Source organism: Magnolia sinica, chromosome 8 (assembly GCF_029962835.1).
Source record: "Magnolia sinica isolate HGM2019 chromosome 8, MsV1, whole genome shotgun sequence".
NCBI lineage: Eukaryota > Viridiplantae > Streptophyta > Magnoliopsida > Magnoliales > Magnoliaceae > Magnolia > Magnolia sinica.
Genome location: NC_080580.1, coordinates 15,734,676 through 15,761,532, shown reverse-complemented (window position 1 = coordinate 15,761,532; position 26,857 = coordinate 15,734,676). Strand labels below are relative to the sequence as shown.

General features: G+C 41.5%; 1 protein-coding gene across 1 annotated transcript; it reads right to left on the bottom strand.

The window, feature by feature from the left end:
* Positions 1-2,171: 2,171 nt before the first annotated feature.
* LOC131252971 (cation/H(+) antiporter 20) lies at positions 2,172-20,228 on the bottom strand. The gene is made up of 4 exons (XM_058253781.1): positions 19,994-20,228; positions 16,500-17,516; positions 4,277-5,191; positions 2,172-3,649 (listed from the first exon to the last, which is right to left on the bottom strand). The coding sequence occupies exons 1-4, from the start codon at positions 20,171-20,173 to the stop codon at positions 3,299-3,301; spliced, it is 2,463 nt and encodes an 820-aa protein (XP_058109764.1). The 5' UTR covers positions 20,174-20,228; the 3' UTR covers positions 2,172-3,298.
* Between the last annotated feature and the right edge of the window lie 6,629 nt (positions 20,229-26,857).

The window sequence follows — 26,857 nt, the reverse complement described above, 5'->3', positions numbered from 1 at the left end:
AAAATCCTTTCGGAACAAAAAACCACAACACAAAGTGACGAGTAATGCACTATGAAAGCAGAATTGCAAGAGATAAAGATTACCAATCCAAACAAGCCTAGAATCTACTCCACAAGTCCAGGCTATGCCCTTGAAACCCTTAGGAATGAATTTAGAAAGCTTAGAACACTTTTCCTTCTTCCCACATCTCCATTACACCAGATATATATATATATATATATATAAAATATAATATAATATAATATAATATAATATAATATCACAATAGGAAACAAATTCCGTACTTATGCAATTTTGTGCGCGCGCTCAATGTCATCTTCGATGGCATCGACAATCCATTGATGGCATTGAACACCTTCGATGATATCGAGTAAAACACCAAAATGCTCCAGCAACAAAACAGAGATTTTCTGAATTTTTCCGATGGCATTGAACTTCTCTCGAATGCATCGACATCTGCTTGATGACATCAAGTGGTCTATCGATGGCATTGACAAACCCTATTATTTAGAAATTTAAGACATCAACAACATTACCTATATAAATATAAATATAATATAATATAATATCACAATAGGAAACAAATTCCGCACTTATGCAATTTTGTGCGCGCGCTCAATGTAATCTTCGATGGCATCGACAATCCATTGATGACATCAAGTGGTCTGTCGATGGCATTGACAAACCCTATTATTTAGAAATTTAAGACATCAACAACATTACCTATATAAATATAAATATAATATAATATAATATCACAATAGGAAACAAATTCCGTACTTATGCAATTTTGTGTGCGCTCTCAATGTCATCTTCGATGGCATCGACAATCTATTGATGGCATTGAACGCCTTCGATGACATCGAGTAAAACACCAAAATGCTCCAGCAACAAAACAGAGATTTTTTGAATTTTTCCGATGGCATTGAACATCTCTCGAAGGCATCAACATCTGCTTGATGGCATCAAGTGGTCTATCGATGGCATTGACAAACCCTAATATTTAGAGATTTAAGACATCAACAACATTACCAACATCCTTTTTGAACTCTCCACTCATGAATTAACGACCTAAGACATAAAAAATGATCATTTTGGAAAACTTCTTAATTAGCAACATAAGTAATTATTGACTCATTGCATTTTTCATTTTTAACCATCCAATAAAATATCCACCAATCCAACGGTCAGTAATTATTGACTCACTGTATTTTTCAGTTTTAACCATCCAATAAAATATCCACCAATCTAACGGTCAGATGATCAAATAGCACAGGTTGCATCTAAATTAGGAATAATAATTTGGACAATTCAATTTGAATTTCTTGTATGCAATGTATGCAATTCTTAGTTAACTTTTATTTTGAAGGCGCTTGAGTGATTAGCACAGTGATGTGGCAGTGTGACTATTTACTAATGTGGATGGACTTTATGTGGAGTAGATTCACCTCACCAATCAGGTGCACACCCCGTTCTTGGACAGGACCAAAAATCAGATTAATTCAAAGCTTAGGTTGGCTTACATGCCTAAGTATTGAAAGAATCTAACTAATCTCGCTACTGCTCCTTCTACAACCGAAGGCTTTCTAAGAAAGAGGAGCTACCAGGGACAGAGAATGGTTGAGATAGCAAATCCCACCGTTAAGATCGCCCACACTGAGGTCCTTTGGATGGATGGTTTAGATTATCAGTGGATCAGGCTTGCTAAATGGGCTTTCAGGTTTGACTCGCTTTGGACAGGGCTTCTTCTGGGATGGGCCTGGGCCTAAAATCTAAGCCTGTGAATATATCGGGCTGTGTTTAAAAGCACATCATCCCAGTTTCAGCCTGACTTGGCCAAGCCCTGTTTTGAGGCTTCAAGGGTGTGTGTGTGTGTATCAGCCCAGGTTTGGGCCCATCGCTGTTCTGAGACCGGGACGGAGTGGTTTTACTTGTGGGCTGGGCTTGAACAGACCCAGGTCCAGCCCAAAGCAGCACATCAACAGCCATAAGATCAGGGCAATGATGGGCCATGTTTGGGTTGGACCCAAAAACCATACTATGTCCCACAGCCCACTTAATCCTGAGTCAGTTTAACTCGACCAGATTTCAGCAGGACACGAGAAAAGCTCCATCTTAGTCGAGGCCCTCTCAAAAGTCAAAACTCAAAAGAAAAGAAGGCAAAACTCGACTAAGCTCAGCAAAACTCGACTATAATTTTGTATTATTTAAATATTAGCGACAACATTGGAAAAACCCATACAAACTTCCAGGAAACTCGTCTGAGTTTTCGAGTTGAGTTGAGTCGACTCAGCAAATCACACCCTTGATTTCATGCAAAATGGCAAGGGCGCATACCCCCATATTGATGTAGAGCGGGTTGTGGACACTTTCATGTACCCGGATAGATAGAGAAGGCCCGATGGGAGGCGGAAGTGATTCGGATCATCAGAACCTTAAAAAAGATGTATCTCGCAAACCAGAATGAGTTATTCCAGGTACCATATATGATTTTGGAGTAGGAGAAGCTACTTTAGCAGATTAATAATTGAAAATTCATTTTATTTCTATTTTTACTATCCATTTTATTTCTATTTTTACTATTTATAGTCGTCATATATGATTGTTGGTAGGAGAAGCTACTTTAGCAGATCCACGGTTGAAAATTCATTTCATTTCTATTTTTACTATTCATTTTATTTCTATTTTTACTATGTATAGCTACCATATATGATTTTAGGGTAGGAGAAGCTACTTTAACAGATCCACGGTTGAAAATCCATTTTATTTCTATTCTACTATTTATAGCCATCATATATGATTTTGGGTAGGAGGAGCTACTTCAGTGGTTCAACTGTTGAAAATCCATGTTATTTCTATTTTTACTATTTATAGCCATCATATATAATTTTAGGGTAGGAGAAGCTACTTTATCAAATCGACGGTGGAAAATCCATTTTATGTCTATTTTTACTATTTATAACCACCATATATGATTTTGAGATAAGAGAAGATACGATAGCAGATCTACGGTTAAAAATCCATTTTATTTATATTTTTACTATTTACAGCCATCATATATAATTTTAGGTAAGAGAAGCTATTTTAGCAATTTTAGCTGATAAAAGGCCGAAAGTCCATTCTATTTTCATTTTTACTATTTATGACCATTATGCTTTATTAGTTGTGTCCAATATAAAAAGTGCTTATTAAAATTAAGAGAATAACATAGTTAAGCGAAATAGGACACTCATCATTTTTGGCCGAAAAATAGAAAGTCGACGAATTGGCAGCAGATGCCTAATCTAATATTTCTAAATCACACCAAGTTAGCAGCAGCGTCACTGCCGACGATCTTTGAAACAGGTGTAACGTTCGCATGGACTCCGTCGTGCTGTTGAACAATAAGCACCGACGATGCCACGCCGTGGCCCGAAGATGAAAGGATATCACCTATGGGCCCCAGTTCTGCATGCTCAGCTACGCGCTCCGCTAACTCGGCTACCATCGCCGATGGGAATCGACCCTGCCCCACCACAATCAGCTCATACTGCTGCTTCTTGCCGATTTCCAGCACGCTCTCCACGATGTTGCTGCCTCGCCTCTCTTCATACCCTACCTGTCCTTCCCTCCCTCGCCGAAACTCGGCGATCGCAATCTCGTCGAGCTCCTGTTATTGCCAGCATGGCACGTTGGAAAGTGGAATGCTAAAATGAGCGGGATGATAGTTGGGTGGTGCTAAATTGAGCTGGTTCAATGCTGACTTGTCATTCAATCCAACCCTCATTTATGTAATCCAAATCCCCGTGGGTGCACTACGATGTTTGTGTTATATCCACACCGTCCATTCGTTTCATCGGCTCATTTTACGACATCATGCCAGACAAGAGGGAGATCTATAACTCAGGTGGGCCACTCGAGTGAAGATTAAACTCTCACCGTTGAAACTACAATGACATTATCGATTTTTTTTCTTTCAATGTTATATTCGTGTTTTCCATCATCCACGTGGGAATTACCTTATGAACGGTTTGGATGGCATCTAATCAATCACAACGGGCCCACAAGGTTAAAACCCTCATTTTCCTGTGTTATGGCCTATTTGAGTTTGGATATCTCTCATGGTTGGGTCATCTCTTAAAATGAGCTGACTAAACAGATGGACGTAGGCACATACATCACGGTGGGCCCCACAGTCAGGGATCCATATTGGTGGGACCCATCTACAACGGGTTAAAAATATTGGGTAGTCTGCGGACTAGCAAATAAAATACACCGTAGAGTTTAAAAAACGTACCTTCTCTCTCTCACGATCAACGACAGCCGTCGAGAAGCTGTAGCTATTCGCCGTACGCTTCTCCGGAGACGGCTTCAACATAACGCCGTTACCAACAGCGTTCTTCACTTCTAAGAATCTAACGACGTCAACCCTCACCCCAGGATGCTCCGCCATTCTACCCGCCAGCTCCAACGCCTCCCTATCATCAGGCCCACCAAAGAACAACACGCACACCCCATGCGCCACGTCACCGGGCTTCGTCTGCTGGGCCCCACCGAGCCCTCTGTCGACCAGAACCCCCACCGAGCAAGGCGCTTCCTTCAACACCCGTTGGTTTACCTCCCTCCAACCGGGCCCCACATTCTCCATCGCCACGTCACCACGCTCCCCACCGTTCTTCGCATGCTTGTGAAAAGGCAAGATTACCATATGCACGTGCTTGTCCTCGGCCACGCTACACACGTCCTCGTGCATGCTGGCCAGGGCCGAAACGCCGGTTATGGGCCGGACCGAGACCCGGCCCAGCTGCCTATAAGCGTCGAATGCGATGGACACCTTATCATTCGTCTGCTTCCGCAGCGGGTTACGGAACGGCAGGCCGTTCTTGCGTTCTCTGAAGACCATGGCAATCGACGAAGAGCGCTCGGTGAGCTCGACCAGGTGCATTATGTAGAGCTTGAGTAGGGATTTGTTCGTGCCTCGGATCGTCTCTATGAGGTTGATGATGGAAGGGATGTTGGCGGGTCCATGGAGACACGCTAAGATCCGAAGCTGCTTTTTATCTTTGTTGGGGGATTCTGATTGGAGCCTGCGTTGCTTGTAGGCAGATATGGCGCGGGCGGGCTTGTAGAGGGCCATGACAACTGGGGTTGTGATGAACGTCGTGAAGAGTGCCATCAGGACTAGTATGGCGAATGTCTCGTCGTTGAGAACCTGTTGGTACGTAAAAATGAGAGAATGAATCAGCCCATTTGAAAAAAAAAAAAAAAACTCTACTCAACTCGCTTGACTCAGTGGAATCAAGGCAAATGAGCTTTGACTAGGCCGAGTCGACTCGGGACCGAATTAGTTAACGCTATCTGCTGGCTCTTAAAACCATGCTAACATATGTTGCTGGATAATGCGGATATGGAAAGATATTGTTGGATGATCCGAACCATCCGTATTGCTATTGCTACTTGGAAGGACGTATGGCACAATAGTCATGCAAATGAATATTTATTTTTGAAATTTGAAGGTGGGACATTGGGTAATCAGGTTTCCATATTTCCGTTGTTACTTTGATTGGCGCCTGGTCCAATAGCCATTCTATAGTGCGCTATTGAACATGCAAAGATTGTTGGGGACCGCAGAAGAACACAAAGATGAATCAAGTGAAGGAATCCAATCGCATCAAGTAAGTACAAAGAGAATACTATGATTTTAACATGGAAAAATCCTTTCAAGAAAAAACCACGGTACAAAGAGATAAATAATCACTATGAAAGCAGAAATTACAAGAGTTTAGAGAATACTTAATCCAAACAAACTCGAATCAACCCCAAGCTATACCCTTGAAACCCTAAGAATGAAATGGAAAATCTTTCTAATACACTCCAAACCCGATTATACTCCTATATGTAGCCTTAGGAGAAATCGTAATTAAAATTGGAAACAAATCTTGCTAATTCACAATTTTGCATAACCCTACGATACGCTCGATGACACATTCGATGGGACTTCGATGTCATCGACAAATCGTCGATGTCATTGAAAAAACACCAAAACAGTCCAGAGACGACATGAAAAATCGGATATTACCAATGACATTAAACAGGCCTTCGATGTCATTGAAACTAATTTCGATGACATCGAATAACATTCGATGGCATCGTGCAGGACACCAAAAGTGTCCAGCGACTAAACATATAAATTCTGAATTTTACTAATGGTATCGAGCCAACTTCGATGGCATCGAACTTGTCATCGATAGACAAATTTAAGACATCTATCAACAATCTCCACAATGTCTTTAATAATCAATTATGTAGCTTCTTGTCCTCTTCTCTCATCTATGAATTTCATCATAGCTCCTTCATCACTTCTTGTGCACACTCCGTTCTTCTATTATACATTCACCAAGCCCAAAGAAGTTGTACAAAACCTAAACTTCTCTGTAGGAACCATATTGGTGAGCATGTCCACCGAATTCATGTTGGTATGAATCTTCTCTATAGTCACGCCCCCTTCTCTCAAGCACCTGTCGAATAAAATGGTGACGAACATCAATATGTTTAGTACGTGAGTGATAAACTAAGTTTTTAGCCAAATTGATAGCACTCTTGCTGTCATAATTAACCGGCACGCCCTTCTGCTGAAGTCCTAACTGATTTATCATGCCTCTCAACCAAACATATTCCTTGATTGCCTCTGTCAGTGCCATATACTCTGCTTCGGTTGTGGAAAGAGCCACCATATATTCAAGCTTCAACATCCAACCGATTGCTCCACCCGCTAGCACAAACGAGTAAACTTGAGTCAACTTTTTAGAGTCCACAATGCCTGCATAGTCTGAATCTAAATACCCAACTAACTTGGCCCCTGTCTTTTCAAAAGTTAAGACGTAGTCCTTCTTGCTTCGAATGTATTAAAGTAGCTATTTCACCGCTTCCCAGTGTTGATTTCCAGGGTTATACATATATATGCTCATAACACCAACCGCTTGTGAAATATCCGATCTAGTTCAAACCATGACATACATCAAATTGCCAACTATATTCGAATAAGGCACACGAGACATATTCTACTTTTCTTCATCAATTTTAGGACATCATTCTGAAGATAGCTTGAAGTGAGCCGCGTGGGGAATGCTAACCGGCTTTGCCTTGTCCATCCCATACTTGATCAATACCTTCTTAATGTATTCTGCTTGTGATAACCAAAGCCTGCTCTTCTTCCTGTCTCTGTGTATATTTATGCCGAGAACTCTCTTTGTAGGCCCTAGATCTTTGATCTCGAATGTCCCTGGTAACTGAGTTTTCAGTACATCGATTTCAAACATGTTATGACTGACGATCAACATGTCATTAATATACAATACTAAGATGATGGACTTGCCATCACTCAGTGTCCTATAATAGATATAGTGATCGTATTCACTCCTAGAAAACTTCTGACTCAACATGAAAGAATAATTTTTTTTTATATCACTGTATAGGTGATTGTTTCAGGCCATACAATGACCTCTTTAACTGCAAACTTTGTTCTCTGCTCATTGTACTTCGTAGCCCCTTGGTTGCTTCATATAGATTTACTCTTCCAATTTTTCATGCAGGAATGCAGTCTTCATGTCCATCTGTTCCAGCTCGAGATCATATTAGGCAACTAATGCCAACACAAATATGATAAATACTTGCTTTACAACCAGCGTAAATATCTCTGTGAAGTTAATGCTTTCTCTCTGAGCGTAACCTTTCGCTACCAACCTTGCCCTGTACCTATCCTGTTTCTTCTTGAAGATCCACTTACACCCGATCGCTTTTTGGCTAACTGGAAGCTCCACCTATTCTCATGTCTCGTTCTTGTACAATGAATCCATCTCATCGTCCACCGTTGTTTTTCACTTTTTCTATATCAAGCTCCTCAAGTGCCTTATGAAGAGTAGGCGGGTCCCCCTCATTGTAATGAGGGCATATGCGATATTAGAGTCATCCCTATATCTAGTTGGTAGCCTGCAATCACGCGGCAGATTTTTTCTCACAGGTGGTTGCTCCACCTGCTCCTGTACCTCTGTCTGCACATCTGTGTCAGCCTAAGTATCACCTGTGTCAACCTGAACGTCCATAATTGACTTTCTGCTTCCTTTTGCTCATCCTACTCATTCTTGTGGAATAAGGATCATTCGTCGAATTTAACGTCCTTGCTAATGATGATCTTCCGTCTGATTCTGTCATATAGCCTATAGGCTTTCACACCACCACCATAGTAAACAAAGATATACTTTTTCAGCTCTTTCATTTATCTTATCTCTCTTAATTGACGGTATATGAGAGTAAGCTTCACAACCAAACACTCGTAGTCCTGAGTAGTCTACTTTCTAAACACTCTATACTTCCTTTGGAATTTTGCAATCAATTACCGTAGAGGGGGACTGATTCATCAAATAGCAAGCCATGTTAATGGCCTTAGTCCATAAGTCATTTTCCAACCTAGCATTACTAATCATGCATCAGGCCCTCTCTAAGAGAGTCCGATTCATCCACTCAGTCACACCATTTTTTTCAGGCGTGTGGCACACTGTATTATGCCTTATGATCCCTTCATCCATACAGAATTGATTAAATTTAGTTGAAGTAAATTCACCGTCATTATTTGTCCTTGGTACTTTCACCTTTCGTCTTGATTACTTTTCCACCATTGCTTTCCATTGTTTGAAGTTGGTAAAAACATTAGATTTATTTTTCATAAAATAAACCCATACTTTCCTGTAGTAGTCGTCGATGAATGTGACGAACCATGACGACCCTCTAGCGAAAACCAAGAGCGACGTTCCCGATACATCATAATGCACATAATCAAGCACACCCTTACATACATGTTTTCCATATTTAAAAGATAACCTAGATTGATTAGCATATATACAATACTCGCATATATTTAAATCAAAACTTTTAAAACTTAGATCAAATTAAACAACGATCAGAAAGTACCTTCATGCCTTGCTCGCTCATGTGGCCCAAACATGCGTGCCAATACGTGCAGACGTGGAATCCACTATAACTACTGCAGCACCACCTATTGAAGTGCTCTTAATCAACCTGTAAAAATTTCTATGCTTTTGTGCTTTCCTAACCACGAGAGCCCCTTTTGAAACTTTAAGGATCTCATTGAAACTGGTGAATCTACACCCAATCGCTTCGCACTAAGAGATATCAAACTTTTCTTCATATCAGGAACGTGCCTCACCTCAGTCAAGGTACGCTCCATCCCATTAAACATCTTGATTCGCACTGTACTAACAACTACAATATTACAGGCATTATCATTGCCCATAAATACTTGGCTACAATCGCACTCTCTGTAACTGGTGAACCAACTCTAATGAGGAGTCATGTAATATGATGCCCCAGTATCTAAAATTCACTCATCCCTATGATCATTGTATAAGTGTTCGATCATGGATATAGACAACATATCACTTCCGCTCATGCCTTCATCAGATGTGGAAGTGTTGGCCTCCATGGAAGAAGCCTCTGAGTTCTCTTTCTTTACTTTATGATTTATACAATTCTTTTTCATGTGCCCCGACATCCCACAATTCTAGCACTTTAACTTTCCATTACCCTTGTCTTTGGATTTGGATCTTGATCAAGAAGATCCCGTGTCCCGCTCAGAATTTCAACCCTTGTAAACAATGCATCAGTAGATGCCCCCATGTTACCATTTTTCTTTTCATCGTCTTTCCCTGAAGGGCTGAGATGACGATATCGACACTAAGGGACGATTTACCGGTGCACAACGTGTTTTTAAAAGACTTATATGAAGCTGGGAGTGAATTCAACAAGATACATGACTGATCTTCATCCTCGACCACTTCCTCCACATCTAGCAATTTGCATATCATATTGTTAAATTTGCTAATGTGAGCCTTAACATCTCCTTCCCCCTATTATCTTAAAGTTGAACAGTTGAACTTCAAGTATAGGTGATTTTCGAGGGACTTCTTCGTATAAATGTCCTTTAACTTCACCCACAAACTTGCTGCAGTTTTCTCTCGCATGACATTGTAGAGAACTTCATCCGTTAAGCACAATTGGATTGATGTTTTCGCTTTCTTATCTAGCTTGTTCCATTCATCGTCATTCATAGATTCCGGTTACTTCTCAATGACATGATCATATCCTTTCTGAATTAATAGGCCAATCATCTTGACATTCCATAATTCAAAATTATTTTTCCCCGAGTACTTCTTAACATCATAATTAGAATTGATAGCCATTGATACTCACTTTCGGATTCAAGTCTATGCCCCAATGTTATCTCTAATACCACTTGTTGGGGGACCACGGAAGCACACAGAGATGAATTAAGTGAAGTAATCCAATCGCACCAAGTAAGCACAAAGAGAACACTACGATTTTAACGTGGAAAAACCCCTTCGGGAAAAAGCCATGGCACAAAGCGACAGATAATCACTATAAAAGAAGAAATTATAAGAGTTTAGAGAATACCTAATATGAACAACCTCAAATCAACTCCAAGCTACACCCTTGAAACCCTAGAAATGAATTGGAAAAGCTTTTTGATACACTCCAAACCCGATTATACTCCTATATATAGCCTTACGAGGAATCACAATTAAAATAAAAAACAAATCTCGCAAATTTGCAACTCTGCGATACACTTGATGACACATTCGATTAGACTTTGATGGCATCGGAAAAAAACTAAAATAGTCCAGAGACAAGACATGGAAAATCAAATGTTACCGATGACATCGAACAGGCCTTCCATGTCACCGAAACTAACTTCGATGGCGTCAAACAACAGGCCTTCCAAGTCACCGAAACTAACTTCGATGGCGTCGAACATCCTTCGATGGCATTAAGCAAGACACCAAAAGTGTCCAATGACTAAACATATAAATTTCGAATTTTACTGATGTCATCGGGCCGACTTCGAAGACATTGAAGCCTTCTTGATGACATCGAACTTGTCATTGACAGACAGATTTAAGACATCTATCAATAAAGATTACATCCACCGTTGAAACCTTTAAGGCCTACCAAGAAGTTTATTTTCTATCCATTTATCCAACCGTTCGTGAGGTCACATAGATGTCGAGGAAGGAAAAACACAAATATAAGCTTGATCAAAAGTTTTGCACTCCCAAGAAGTTTTTAATGGTGAGCGTTTAATCCCTATTGTGTGGTCCACTTAAATATGCCTCATTTTAGAACTCATGCCCTACAATGATATGGAAAAATGGATGTATCGCGTTGATAAAACCCATACATCATGGTGGGCCCCACAAAGCCCCTGCTTATACAGGAGCCGATGTCCAGCCTCACCCAAGACGGTGTGACCCTGTGGGCCCACCTTGATGTACATATTCTATATCCACTCTGCATATATTTGCTGGATCATTTTAAGGGGATGAGCCAAAAAATGAATCAGATCCAAATCTCCGGTGAACTTCCAATAGGAAACATTGGAGATTGAATGCCCCACAGTTAAAAACTTTCTAGGGCCCACCGTAACGTTTATTTGCTATTCAACCTGTTGATAAGGTCACGCAAACTCCAACGAAGTTAAAAAAATAAAATCAGCTGGACCCAAAACTGTTGTGGCCCACAAGAAGTTTTTAGTTGTCGATCACCACTGTTTCCTATGGTATGGTCCACCATCCATTTGGATCTGCTTCATTTTCAAGAGTATCCTCTAAAATGATCTACAAAACGGATGGGCAGCGTGGATATAAATACATATATCAAGGTGGCCCCACAGTAAGTGCCGCACCTAATCCGCACCCTGCCACGACCGAGTCAGTCCAGACGGGAGAAGGACGCAATCTGCTTCCGTTTCCAAGTATCCTAAGGCGTTGAATCGCCAACTGCTCAAAATCTAGTGTGTTCCACCCTCGTTTGCTCCGAACAGTAGAGAGAGAAAAGGCGCCTAGTTTTTTTTATTTTATTTTTATAAGACAGAGATACTTTGGGTGGTTTTTCTTTTTAAAGGTTGCGTATCAGCATCTTGAGAAGAGAAAGGAAAGTTAGGGAGGTGGAACTTTGTCTTAACTGGAAAAGCGACGCGTAGAAAAACCACCGCCCATGATAACAAAGTGCATTCTTTTATTTGAAAAATAAATAAATAATAATAATAAGAAAAAATCTAGAAAACCGCTTCTTATTCATCGCAAAAAGATTCTTTATACGTCTCTATTTCTTTTCATTTTCAATGACACCTGTATGTGAAGCATTGAAAAGAAAAGTCGCAGCGTCCAATCACATCATTTCTTCGCGTCTTCAAAATCAATGATAAGACAATTGGAAAGGAGAATGCTCCAGTCAGCCTCGCCTCCCCGGGTGGGAATCACGGCAGCCCCAGCCTCGGCCAAGACGGTGCTCCCTTACCGTGGATCCCACCTTATGTGTTTATCTTATATCCATGCTGTTCATCGTCTTTGCTTAAATCATTTTAGGGCGTGATTAAAAAAATGAAGCAGATCTAATTCTAAGGTGGAACATACCATTAGAAATGATGGTGATCGATCATTAATAAGTCACAAAAGTTTTGGATTAAGCTAATACTTTTTTTCCCTTCATATCTAGTTTATATGGCCTTATCAACAAGTTGGATGGCAAATGTAAACATTCAGTGGGACGTAGGAAGTTTTTCAATGATAGTGCATTCCATCACCACTTTTTTCTATAGTATGGTCAACCTCAGTTGGGAATCAATCCCCTCTTCTCCCCCCCCCCTAAAATGACCTGGAAAAAGGGACAGACCACGTGAATATAGAATAAATACGTTAAGTTGGGGCCCACGTTAAAGGCAGCAGCTAATCCCCACATCTGGACCCGAACAAGAGGAAGCGGGTTGCATGACCCTCATTATTGGTGTATCTACGTGTCAAAAGTTTTGTGAGCCCCACGACGATGTATATGTTATATCCACACTGTTCATCTATTTTGTGAGATCATTTTAAGGTATGAGCCCAAAAATGAAGTAGATCCAAAGCTCAAGTGGACCACACCACAAAAATTAAGGGAGACAATGACATCCACCGGTGAAACCTTTATGGGCCCAACATGATGTTATAAGCCATCCAACCTGTACAATAGGTCACACCGACTTAGATGAAGGGAAAACACATTGTTTCCTATGGTGGGGTCTCCATGAAATTTTCAATGGAAGGTGTTCAATCCTCATTTCTTTCATTGATGTGGTCCACTTGAGCTTTGGATCTAACCCATTTTTTTGTCTCATACTCTAAAATGATTCGCAAAATGAACTGACAGCAAAGATATAAGACATATATCATGGTGGGGCCACATAACTTTGATACCTCAACACACCACCTAGAACCCAATATATGTGAGGTCCACCGTCCCATTTGTGTCATTTCCACTCCCTCCATCTCTTTTATCAGCTTATTTTAGAAGTAATAGGGATATCCAAAACTTAGGGGAACTGCTCCTCTGGAAGCAGTGGGGATAGAAGCGCTCACTGTTGAAACCTTCCGGGCCCACGCTCATATACCATCCAACTGATTCATAAGGTTATTTTCACTTGGATTTAAAAAAAAAATAAAAATAAAAATGCAAATATCAGTTGATCTATAACTTCAGCCTCCACCGAGAAGATTTTAAGGTGAGCATTCAATCCTAGTTGAATCCTGGGGTGTGGCGCACTCGAAGCAGATTGGCTGGTGTACCACACACCAGCTATATAGCTGGTGTAGATACGTGTCGTGCGAACACGAGCGCCGACGCTCCTCGAGCTCCGCGTTGTACGAACGGTTCAAAGGAGATCAAAGTTACATGGCCCCCACAATGATGTATTTATTATATCCACACCATTCATCCATTATTCGAGATCATTTTAGAGTATTAGACAAAAAATGAATCATACCCAAAGTTCAAATGGACCACACCAAAAATAACAGCGATGATAATGATTTTCACCGTTAAAAAATTCATAGGGCCCACCATAATGTTTATTTTCCATCCAATCTGTTAATAAGGTCACAAATACATGGATGAAGAGGAAAAACAAATTTCATATTGATCCAAAACTTCGGTGACCCCCAAAAGGGTTTCAATGGTACACGTTCAATCTCCCACTGCTTTTTGCAGTGTGGTCCAATTGATCTTTAGATCTATCTTATTTTCTGCGTCAAGCCTTAAGATGAGCTCGCCAAATGGATGGACCGTTAGGATATAACACATACCTAATGATGGGACCCACAGAACTTTCAGTCTTCAAAATTTTTAACGGCAGGAATTTAATACCCATTGTGTGGTCCACTTGAGCCTTGGATCTTCCTTATTTTTGTGTTCAAAATCTAAAATGATATGGAAAAATAGGTGGACGGTGTGGATGAAATACATACATCACGGCGGTCCCTCAAACCCAGCCTGTCCCGAGCTGGGAACCGGCGGGGGTGTTACATAATCCGCGCCCCTAGCTGTATATGAAAGTTCAAAATCATTTTTCTGAAACGTGTTGCATGTATATGAAAGTTCAAAATCATTATTCTGAAACGTGTTGGACGACCAATTGCAATGCAGCGGTCTGTATAAGGTAAGGACTTAGACTGGATACTACTTAGTAGAGATGGAGATAGATTGCAGTGGGATTTGATTGGTTGACCCACGTAGCCACAAAGTCATTCCAAAGTTGTTGAGTCAATTAACTACTCGCGGGCCATCACTACTTTGAACTGGCGGGTGGCGTTACCCAAACCGCGTCCACGAGGTCAGTGTCAGAAACGCCGACAAAAGGATGTAAATTGGCCACGTCCCTGCTTACATGAAGATTCGGTGCCGCGTCCAGGACGTCAGTACCAGAACCTCCCGTCAAAATAACGTGAATTCGCCACTTCCCGCTACCCGAAGATTCCGCTGTAAAAGCTGTGGACCCAATGTAGTTTTCAGCGTGACATGTGGATGTGGTTTGGCTACTAGTCGGTGCTCTATGGGCACTATATCGATGTATCTGTTTTGAGTCCGGATTCTCTACTTTTCACGAGTAGAAAGTTATTCTCTATGGGTACGAACACAAATTTCTTGATTATTGTAATGTGACTGGTCTATATCATCACAATAAAGAAAATCCATCATTGTGACTAGGATAGGATTTGGATTCATGTGTTTTATCCGCTTGCTCACTGGCCAATCATCGTCCATGAAATTTGCCGGGTGTAATTTGGCTGGTAACCTAACACCTACTTCGTGCCCTATTAATTATATGTATTTTATTCATGTTGTTTATTTATTTTGCCAACTCATTTGGAGTTATGAACCAAAAATATAAGCAAATTTACAGCATAAGTCAGCCATACCCTAGGAAATGATAGGGGATTGAACAACTAGCGTTAAAAACTTGAGAAGGGCAAATTATATGTGTTCTCGCTGCGTTGTTGATACTTAACGCGTCCCATGGTGTGGTCCACTTGAGCTTTGGATTTGCCTCATTTTTTGGCTCGTGGATGAACGGTTTGGATAAAATACGTATATTGTGATAGGGCCATAGAGCTTTGACACCAGCCGCAATCCAAAACTCAGGTAGAGCATGCCATGAAGTTGATTGAACGTGGACGGTTGAAATCTTTGTGAGTTTGCGGAAGTTTAGCTTCAGGCTAATTTCTGTGTTTTTAGCTCTTCCCAATGATAACAACCTTACGAAGGGTTCTGATGGCATATAAACATCGGGGTGGCTCTAAAGTAGAGTTGGGCACGTGACAACTTGACTTGACTAACTTGACTCGTTCAACTCATTCAAACTTGACTTGATCCGAACCGAATGGGTGAGTCGGTCTGAACTGAGTAAGCTTCTCCCAATCCAAACTTAAATCGAGTCGAGTTCGAGTTACTTAATAACTCAATTTGACTTTACCCAGAACTCGATCCATTAGACCTAATTTGATCCGAAACTTGACTCGACTCGAAAGCGGGTATATACATATACACACCCGATTTCTAAACCTAGGTGCCCCACCAGGCCCCGATCCGAACCCAAACTCTCTCTCTCCCTCCCTCATCCTCCTCTTCCTCTCTCACTCCCTCCTCTTCTACTCTTCCAAATCCGGCAACCACCCACCACCATCACCACCCTACTCTCTCTCTCTCTCCACTCCACTGCCTCCCTCTCTCATCTCTTGATCAGACTCGGTTAAGTCCTGGGCATGTTGGACTTAGATCGGGTCAGGCCTAATAGACTCGGTACCGAGTCGGGTCATGTTCAGTTCAGGCATATTTCAAAACTAGATCGAGTCAAGTCAACCCTAACTCGGTCCGACTCGCCTCAGTGCCCAACTCTACTCCAAAGGTTTCAAAAGTGAGCGTTTTCATCCCCACCATTTCCAATGTGTGGCCCACTTAGTTTTGTACCATCCTTTTCTGGGTTCATGCCCTGACAATAAACCAGCAAAATTGATGAACGGAGTCGATTTCTCAGGGAAAACTCGCGTCCCGCCAAAACCCCGCGCACGTTAACTCACTTGCTAAAATGCACCGGGCGCTGGATTCACCCCTCTTACCTTCTTCTCCTTGCCAATGTTCAAGACGATGAGCTCCACCAGGCCCTTGGTATTCATCAGCACCCCCAGCGTCAGCGCCTCCCGCGCCGGTATCTTGCTCAGCAACGCCACGACGAACGTCCCAGATATCTTCCCGAAGCATGCGCTCCCGATCACAAGCACAAGCAAGCCCCACGCCTGGGCACCGTGGATCTTGGCCACGTCAGTCTTCAGCCCACTCGACGCGAAGTAGAGCGGCAGCAGCAGACTCGACACGAAGTCCTCGATCTTCTCTATCAGCCTCCCCGCAAACTCCCCTTCCTTCGGAATCGCCAGCCCGAATACGAACGCCCCGAAGATTGAGTGGATCCCAATAAAATCCGTCACGAATCCCGACGCAAGCACCCCCGCCAGCGTGATCGCTATGCACGCCTCGCTATCGTGCGCCGACGAGCGCCGCGCCACCCAGCCCATCACAGGCCGGATCGCCACCAGCATGAAGACGACGAACGCGACGCCGGAGAGTAGGACCCACAGGGAGATCAGCGGGCTCTTGTGGACGCCACCCTTGGTGTCGCCGGAGATGGCGACGGCCAGGGCGAGCAGGACCCAGGCGGCGATGTCGTTGAACGCCGCGGCCGCCATGGCCGTCTCGCCGATGGAGACTGTGAGGAGCTTGAGCTCGGCGAGGATGCGGGCGAGGACGGGGAAGGCGGTGATGGAGAGGGCCACGCCCATGAAGACGAAGAAGGGGCCGTAGTTGACCTCATCCGCGCCGTCCACGGCCTTGCGGAGGACGAAGGCGACGCCGATTCCGCAGATGAACGGCAGGGATATGCCTGCCGCTGCGATGCCCGCGGCCTTCTTTCCGCTGCGGCGGAGGGAGTTGAGGTCGAGCTCGAGACCGACGAGGAAGAGGAAGAAGAGAAGTCCGATGCTGGCGACGGTCTCGAGGATGGGAGAACTCCACGAGGGAAAGATCTTGTGTAGGTACGTCTTGTTCCGTCCGAGTGCTGATGGGCCCAGCAGAATCCCACCCTTCAAAATCAAGAAAACAAAAAAAACCAACGGTTAGAGATGAATTGTGTGTAGGGCCCACATGTTGACAGTCTTGAGTGGAGTATGAAGATCTGATGAATCATAATTGCTCTTGATGGTGATAGTCGCCTTCGGGAAAAATCTATCACCTTCCTTTCGACTAGGCGGTGAACTGGGGGCGCGGATTGGATACTGACAAGGTCAGTAGTCAAATCGCTACTGAAGTGACGTCACCAAGCTCTGTGGACCCTACCATGATGCATGTGTTGTATCCATACCGTCCAACCATTTTTAGAGATCGTTTTATAGTATTACAAAGAGAATGAGATAGATCTAAAGTTCAAATGGACTTCACCATAGAAAATAGTGGGGACAGTAACATCCACCGTTCAAAACTTCTTAACTGCCTAAGTAGTTTCCGATGAAGCTGATTTTTTGTTTTCACATCATCTATCTCTATGTTAACTTATGAATATGATAGATCTCAAAAATACATCATTGAGGGCCCTATAAATGTTTCAACGGTGGGTGTGACAGCTCCCACGGTTTTCTGTGGTGGGTCCACTTGAAATTTAGATCTATCTTATTCTCCTTGTAATGCTATAAAATGATATCTACAAATGGTTGGACGGTATGGATACAACACATGCATCACAGTGGAGTCTACAAAGCTTGGTGACGTCACTTCAGTAGCAATTTGGCTACTGACCTTGTCAGTATCCAGTCCGCGCCCGTAAACTGGTGCTATTTGCAATCTGCCAGAATCCTGGTAACCAATCGTGCTGTATTTGTTCCATTAACTTCATCCATCCGTTGAAAATGTATAGATGATAAACCATTCTATCCAAAAATCAGGTGGGCCACACTAAGGGAGCAGTGTAAAATCAGATTTTAAAAATAAATAAATAAAATAAAATCCCAACACCACCCATCTAGCTGTGGAAAAGTCCTTGAGCTCCACTATAATGCATGTGGTGGAGACTGAACGCCTATGATTCAAAGCTTCTTGATGCGACCGAAGTCCAGATCAACCTGATATTTATGTTCTTTAGCAAATGAACATTGCAGTGGGCCCTCAAGAAGCTTTCAACGGTAACCATCCAATCCTTGCTTTTTATTCAATGTAGGGTGGGATAACATTGACTTTCCACGGGTGGTGTTGGGGTTACCGGCTAGTTGGGTAGCTTTGGTGTAACCACCCAACCCGGGTAGTGGAAAACCACGCCTAAAGCATATACTTCGAAAGACGGGATTTCCTCGGAAAGTCTTTGGCTGGAAGTTGCTTTGCAAGATGCTGGGTGGGGTCCACCGAGATGTTTTTGAGAAATCCAGCCGTTCATCCACTTTGACAGCTCATTTTTGTACATGCAACAAAAAATTATGTGTATCGAAAACTTACGTGGGTCACACGAGAGGAAACAGTGGGATTCAGTGTGAATCGTTGAAACATTCTTGGGGCTAGAACATTTTTGTGTTAGTAAATTTTTTTGGTTTTTTAGGAGTTTCTTTACCTGAATATTCCTCTCGTGTGACCCACTTGGGTTTTGAATCAACTCATTTTTTGTTGAATTTCTTAAAATGAGAACTCAAAACGGATGGACGGGATGGATTTTTCACAAACATATCTGTGGGCCCTAGCCAGCATCCCGCGAAAGGCTTGCGCAGGAACTTCATGTGAAAGACTTTCGCAGGAAATCCGCTTCCGTTGTGGGAACGGATCAGAGAGATGAAAGTTACATGGGACCTAAAATGATATATCTATTATATCCACACCGTTCAGTTATTTTTCAAGATCATTTAAAAACATGAACCAAAAAATGCATTATATCGAAAGCTCAAATGGACCACACCACAAATAGCAGCGGGATAATGATTTTCACCGTTAAAACATTCGTAGGGCCCACTAACGTTTAGTTTCCATCCAATCTGTTCATAAGGTCACAAAGACCTGGATGAACAGGAAAAACACAGGAAAAACAAATATCATATTGATCTAAAACTTCTGTGACCCCCAAAAAATGGTTTCAATGGTAGACGTTCAATCCCCACTGCTTTTTCAGTGTGGTCCACTTGATATTTAGATCTGTCGTATTTTTCGGCTCAAGCCTTACGAAGATCTCTCCAAATGGATGGACGGTTTGGATATCCCTCATGATGGGACCCACAGCACTTGCTGACGTCAACACATCAGCTAGATCGCTGGTGTGTGGTACATCAGCCAATCCGCATCCAATGGATGGAAAATAGACACCAAGGTGGGGCACACACCTCAGGAAACTATGTTTGGCTTTTTCCCCATGGCGTGGCCCACTTAAGTTGTGGATCAAGCTGACTTGCATGATGGACGGAGTGGATCTCACACAAACAACACACAGTGGAAGTTGTGTGTTGTGGCGGGAATCCGCTACAGTTGCAATTCAAGGTACAGCTCGATAGCGGTGGGGCCCACTTGTGAAGAGAGGAGGAGATGAACGTACGATGATCTCAGCGATGACTTTAGGCTGACGGAGGGGCTTGAGGAGGAAGGCGAGGGAACGGCTGATGGCGAGGACGAGTATGGTCTGGATGATGAGGAGTGGAAAGGCGAAGTGGAGCGGATTGTCGCCTTGCCATGCGCCGTTGGATGCAGTCTTGATGGAGGTTATGTTGACGGCCATCGTTTATCTGGCGAGAGGTATTCTCTCCTTTTTTTTTTTTTTCTCTCTTCTTCCTTTTATAAGGGGAGACAGGTGAGACAGGGGGAGAGGGAAGGTCCCTTGGATGCGTATTAGCTACGGACAGGTTGAATTACGAGCCTCACTATTTAAGTGACGTCACCAAGTTCTGTGGGCCCAACATGATGTATGTGTTGTATCCACACCGTCCATCCAGTTTTAGAGATCATTTTAGAACATGAGCAAAAGAATGAGGTAGATCGAAATCTGGAGTGGACCCGCCATAGAAAATAATGGGGAGAGTGATGCACACAGTTGATACCTTCCTAAGGCTCACTGTGATATTTATTTGAGATCTAACCTGTTAATAAGTTAACACAGACATTAAAGAAGGGAAAACACTAATATCAGCTTGATCCAAAACTTTTGTGGCCCTTAAAAGTTTTTAATGGTGAGTGTCACTCTCTCCACTGTTTTCTGGTGGGGTCCACTCAAACTTTGGATATGATTCATTCTTTGGATCATCCCTTAAAACAATCTCTAAAATGTATGGATGGTGTGGATACAACACACGCATCATAGTAGGCCCACAAAATTAGGTGACGTCACTTCATTAGCTAGTCTTGCTATTCATGCTAATCCGCGTCCTCTTTCAATGGAGGAAAGGACCGCTTGCTAGTTACCACTAGCTCAAGGAAGAGGAGCAATTTTCATTGTAGCGACTTTGGGTTTAATGGGACACGGCTTCGGTGGATCCGTGACCGTGGGGCTCACCTTGTTGTATTTGTTGTGTATTTATGCCATCCATCTATTTTGATAGCTCATTTTAGGGCATGGGCCAAAAAAAATAAAATGAAGCAGATCCAAATCTCAGGTGGACCAGACCACTGGAAATATAGTGTTGATCACTAAAAGCTTATCGTGGTCACAAACGTTTTTCGATCAAGCTGATATTCGTATCTTCCTTTCATCTAGGTCCGTGTGTCCTTATCTACAGGTTGGATGGAAAAAAGGAATTACGGTGGGCCCTACTTAGTTTTTTAAGGTGGGTGATTAATGACCACTGTTTCCCGTGGTGGGGTCCACCAGAGAATTTGATCCGCTTGGAATTTGGCCTATTATGATATTAAATAATATGAGAAAACGGATGGACGGCGTGGATATAGAACACATACATCAAGGTGAGCCCCAATGAATCCGCGCCCGGTTTGGCGTCTTGTCTCCTTCACTGAGCCCACGTGCTGAGACTTTCCGACTATTTGGACCGTCTATATTTTCTTTGCTACCATAAATAAGTTCTTAGGTAGCGATTTGAATTTAATGGCGATCCTTATCTTTAATTTTAAGACTTGATTGTGAGCCGTTGAAAGTTTATGGTAACAATAATCTCCTCAGATACGAGTGATGAGGTCCTGGGCGTACAATAGATTATGGGACATGGACGGTTCCGATCATTGTAAGACTCAGCATGTAGGCCCAGTGGACGGTAACAGAACGTTGACGGTGGGACGCGGATTAGCTACCAATAGGTTGAGTCGGGAGACTAGCTACTGAAGTGACGTCACCTAGGGTCTCACCATGATACATGTATGTTGCCTATCTACTTGGGGAGATTATTTTAAGGCATGAGCCAAAGAATAAAGCTGATGGAAAGTTGGAGTAGACCCTACCACAGAAAACAGTGGGGATAGTGATGCCACCATTGAAGCCTTCCTAAGGTCCACCGTGATGTTTATTTGAGATTCAACACAAATATAAGCTTGATCAAAAACTTTTATAGCCTTTAGAAGTTTTTAACTGTAGGTCACTCTTTTCACTGCTTACTATGGTGGGATGTACTCCAGCTTTCGATATTCTTTGGCTCATGCTTACAATGATCTTCCAAATGGATGAAATGTATGGATACAAAACATACATGACCCACAGAACTAGGTGGCGTCACTTCAGCAGTGACTTTCGCTACTCAACCTGTAACCAGCTAATACGTGTCCTTCGCCGCGACGGGGAAGGGATTTACAGGTGTACTGCACATCAGCTATCTAGCTGTATCACGATCTATATGTTATATCCCAACTGTTCATCTATTTGGCAAGCTCGCCGTAAAGCTTGAGCCAAAAAATAAGATATATATAAAGAACAAATGGACCACATTGAAAAAAGTAGTGGAGGATTGAATGTCTAGTATTAAAACCCTTTGGGGCTCTTAGAAGTTTTGGATCAATATGATATTTGTTTTTCCACTTCATCTAGGTCTTTGTAACCTAATGAATAGATTGGATGGAAAATATATGTTACCGTGATCTGTATGAATGTTTTAATAGTGAAAATCATTCTCGCCACTGCTATCCGTGGTGTGGTGCAGTTGAGCTTTTTATATGATTCATTTTTTTGCTTCATACTTTAAAATGACCTTAAAAAAATGGACGAAGCGGTGTAGATATAATAAACGCATCATTTTTGGGCCATGTAACTTTGATCTCCTATAAACCCTTCGTGCAACTCGGGGCTCGAGGAGCGTCAGCGCTCACTCGTCTTCGCATTATATCACTGGTGTGCGGTACACCAGCAAATTCGACTCCCTGCGACGGACGGCAAAACGAAATGTGAAGTGGACTGTAGAAGCGCGTATAATTATTTCGGTGATTTGGCGTTAAGCGGTCTTTTTAGATGCCGATTCCCACCGACTGACTTTGAGTCCTTGGTAAACTGTAGATCCCACCGTGATGTATGTGTCTTGTACGTGGCATGATACCAAAACTAAAGCATGACCAAAGCTCTAGTGGACCACTCTATAGAAATAATGGGAATTGAGCCTCTACTGGTGAAAACTTATTGAAGTTTTGGGTCAAACTGGTATTTATGTTTTCTCTTCTTCCATGTCTGTGTGACCTTATAAACAATTGAAAGACTTAGTAAATACCACTATGAGCCCTAAAAAGGTTTTAAAGCCGGACATCTTTACTTAGTTGGTGTGATTCACCCTACCTTTATATACGTTTCAATCTTCTGGTCATGCCTTAAAATGATCTTATAAAACGGATGAATGAAATAGATAAGACACACATAACACTGTAATAACCTATTTATTTTTAGTAATTTAATTTTTGTTGTGATTAGTGTTAATTATCACGTGAAGCATAGATATGCACACAGGTATGCACATAATCATTATGCTTTCATATATGTTACTATATTTGATTATTAATTAAACCGACTTAACCATTCATCATTGGAGTTAGGTATTCAACCATTCGCTTTACTTTTGGACTACTCCATCATAGTAAATTAGTTACAAGTTCATCTGAATCATGCATACACTCACCTATACCAGTGTATAAACCATCCACTTCATTTCTTATCTGTACTTGAAATTTCTCACATTTGAATTTTATTTTAAGTGCTACGCTCATATCTACCATTCACTCAAGAATCTCATGAGGTACACGCTTATACCTAGGGTTTGCTCTCAAATCATATTTTGTACACATCCATCCACGAAAGTGACCATACCCTAAACATATTTTCTTCATTAGAATGACGTATAACCGTCCAATTTCCGTACTAGGATCTCATCATCCAATCGTTCATCTCATGACTTATCATATCCATCAAGTGGTCCATCTAAACACAATTTTTTACTGTTCATCACATAGCCTAAACTTTCTACATCAAACGTACTAGATTAATCGTCTTGGCGACCACACAAAATTACATGGGACCCATAGAGGGTTGTATATATACGTCCCTAGCTATGTTATAGGTGTAGTGTTGCACCTTATTTCTAAGAGAGAGAGAGAGAGATGGCATAAGTGGAGTTATAGCTCTTTAATCGTCCATTCAACCCTCTATTATCTAGCAGTAAATGTGACTGCTCACGCACCAATCTAAACCGTCTATTATAGCTTTTGTACTCATCCACACATTTGTGGATTAGCAATCCAATTACTCATCCGTGCAGTCAATTCACCTGTACTGTCTGTCCTAAATTGCCCACATAGAACAGTCCTTTCGCAAATCAAAACCGTACATCACCAAGGCCAGCTAGATGCCCACGCAATGTATGGTGTACATCTCCCCAACCAACCTTGCATTTCACACACGTGTGAGCTCTGCAAGTCAACAATGTTAAAGGGTGGGGTGGGTTTTCCATTTTAGAAATCCAGATGCCACAGCCTCTCTGCCCAAGAACGGAAGTCGTTGTTTAACATGTCATTTTATTTTTTTTGAAAGAAAAACATAGGGAGTTACGTACCACCTTTAAAAGGAAAGAGAGATCCCTTCGCTCACATATGTGTGTGCATACGTGTAAGCGCAAGGTGGTGTAATAAGTTTATAAATAGTGTATGTGTGCACGTGGGGGTATAATGTGGGCGTGTTTCCTACAATAGTGGTTATCACACTCCAAAATTCGACACCCGACACCTCAATCCCGTGTCTCAGGTTATGAATTATAATTTGGACATTCACGTACGTCCACAAATTCATAGAAATCACGTAACATTGAACCATATATACAGAAAATATATCTATTAAAACAATTTATTCAATCGCCATTTCAAAAATTTTAATTCTCTTGCACTTTTTTAACTAAAGATTTTCTTTTACAATAAATAGAAAAAGAAAAAGGTAGCTTAAAATAGATTAACAACTAAAGTTTCACTCCATTTTGGTCATTGTTTAAACCATACATCATGAAATATTATTCAAGATGGGTGAGCTTACACACTATGTGGGATTGTTTCCAACCTAAATTTGTAATCTTTATATTTATATCAAACACATAGATAATGAAAATACTTAATTTAAAGTTAGGAATATGAATTAACATTTTGAATCGAAAAAATGGCATTAATGCAATGTTATAATTGTAAAAAAGCTACGAATACTTTTCATAAATTCTCATAAATAATAAATTTAGTAACCATCATCTCCTACAATATTGTATCCAAGTGGATGACCGCGTTATATTAACGCCCACTCACCGATACCTCTTGGTGAGGGATGTATTCATATGTTAATTGGTCAGACTACTGCTTTAGTTGTACCTTTCACATATATCTGCACACACTTGTACTCATATAATGTAAACAAATGAGATTATAAAGGATTTAATGAGTTTTAGGATCTTTCACCTTACTTGCTTATACTTTTTTGCTCCATAATTTTAAAATCAATTAAAGACACCTGTATGCATGAAGATTTAATAATTTTTAAGTTAAGAAAGCTACTAATGAAATAACTAATTTAAGTGAAATAAAATAAAATTTGAGATTTTAGAAAACAAGTGCAGAAATCCATTGTTGTCATAATTTAGTCCCTAAAATGATTATTTTAAAATAAAATTTTAACTCATATTTAATGGTTATTGACTTATTGTAGACACCTCACAATCAAACACAACCATGTGGCTTGATAACTTTGGTGGGCCCCTCAATCCGAGCGGGTACACATGACTAAAATCATTATAAGAAGGCAACCAACGGTTCTAATTGCACTGATTGAACCAGAATTGGCCCTAAGTGCCGGCTTTGCTGAAGTGCCGTCATAAAAGCTGGTGCAAACAGTGCCAACTATGAGCAAATTTGGCACTGCCAACACCAGTTGCGGGTTTTAGGCACTAGAAAAGGATAGATTCAACCTTATGTGTCCCTTTCCAAATGCCTATAGAAGGGGACCTCGCACTTGCAATAAAGAGGAGTCTAGTGAGAGAGATTAGATAGGGAGGAGCCTAAAGAGAATTCAGATAAAGACTCTGATCATCATTTATTTTCTCGATCTCTTATAGTCTTTCGATCTCTTCTATTGTATTTTAACTTTAAAGCTAACATTGTATTCTCGATTTATCCTTTCCCAGTCTGTATATTCCAGCCCCACTGCTTTGAACACTTAAGGTAGTAGGTTTTGCTTTGACATCATGTAAAGTATGCTCTGCATTTTCGTCACTTAAGGATCTTCTATATTAGAATACGTGACTTAAAGGAGTAATCGAAAACTCTGTATTCTTTTTCATTTTAGTACTTCTATCGAATTTTTTTTTCTACCATTTTCAATTTATTTTTTGTAGTTTAGACATCTAAATTTTAGTATTTTAATGGAAGTTCCTTGAATCCCCTTTAAAAGTGTACAACCTGACAAAATATAGACAATTTTCACACAAGTGATAAAAGGGTGCCTAATATCTTTATTTTTCATAATCGAGGCTCCTACCCAAGATCCATGGCGCAGATCGAACCAGGAGTTACTCGAGTCAAGAATTCTTCAATTTTCTTGATCTCAAGGCGATTCCACTGATTTTAACTATCCATGGATTCTGGAGCATTTATTTTCGCTAGTGACAACTCCAAAATAATTCTTAGTCGAGTCATTCTGCCCATCTTGTGAAAGGTAATGTACAACCCAAAACCATACGGGTTATTGCGAACCAAGTGCACTCATGGGGGGCTCAATGTTTAAGGATACAAGCATGTTGCAAGAGGGGTTACGAATAATATAAGTATAATTATTAGCCTCTTTTCCCAACCTCTCTATGAGGTTCGAGTATGGAGGTCTTAATTATTGGTTTTACTAGATCTGAATAGTCTTTGGATATAGGCCTTCATATGCCACTACCCATATCAACCAAGTATATAAAATCATTAAGCTCTCTTCTCAAACTGTTCGTGAGGTTCAGGGATGGAGGTCTTAGCT

Bases quoted from the DNA above. Each gene is read 5' to 3' on its own strand.
- LOC131252971 (XM_058253781.1), bottom strand. From the start codon at position 20,173: ATGGCCGTCAACATAACCTCCATCAAGACTGCATCCAACGGCGCATGG. The intron at 17,517-19,993 runs GTACGTTCATCT...TTGATTTTGAAG, and splicing joins AAGTCATCGCTGAGATCATC to GGTGGGATTCTGCTGGGCCC. The intron at 3,650-4,276 runs GTACGTTTTTTA...TGGCAATAACAG, and splicing joins TTGATCGTGAGAGAGAGAAG to GAGCTCGACGAGATTGCGAT.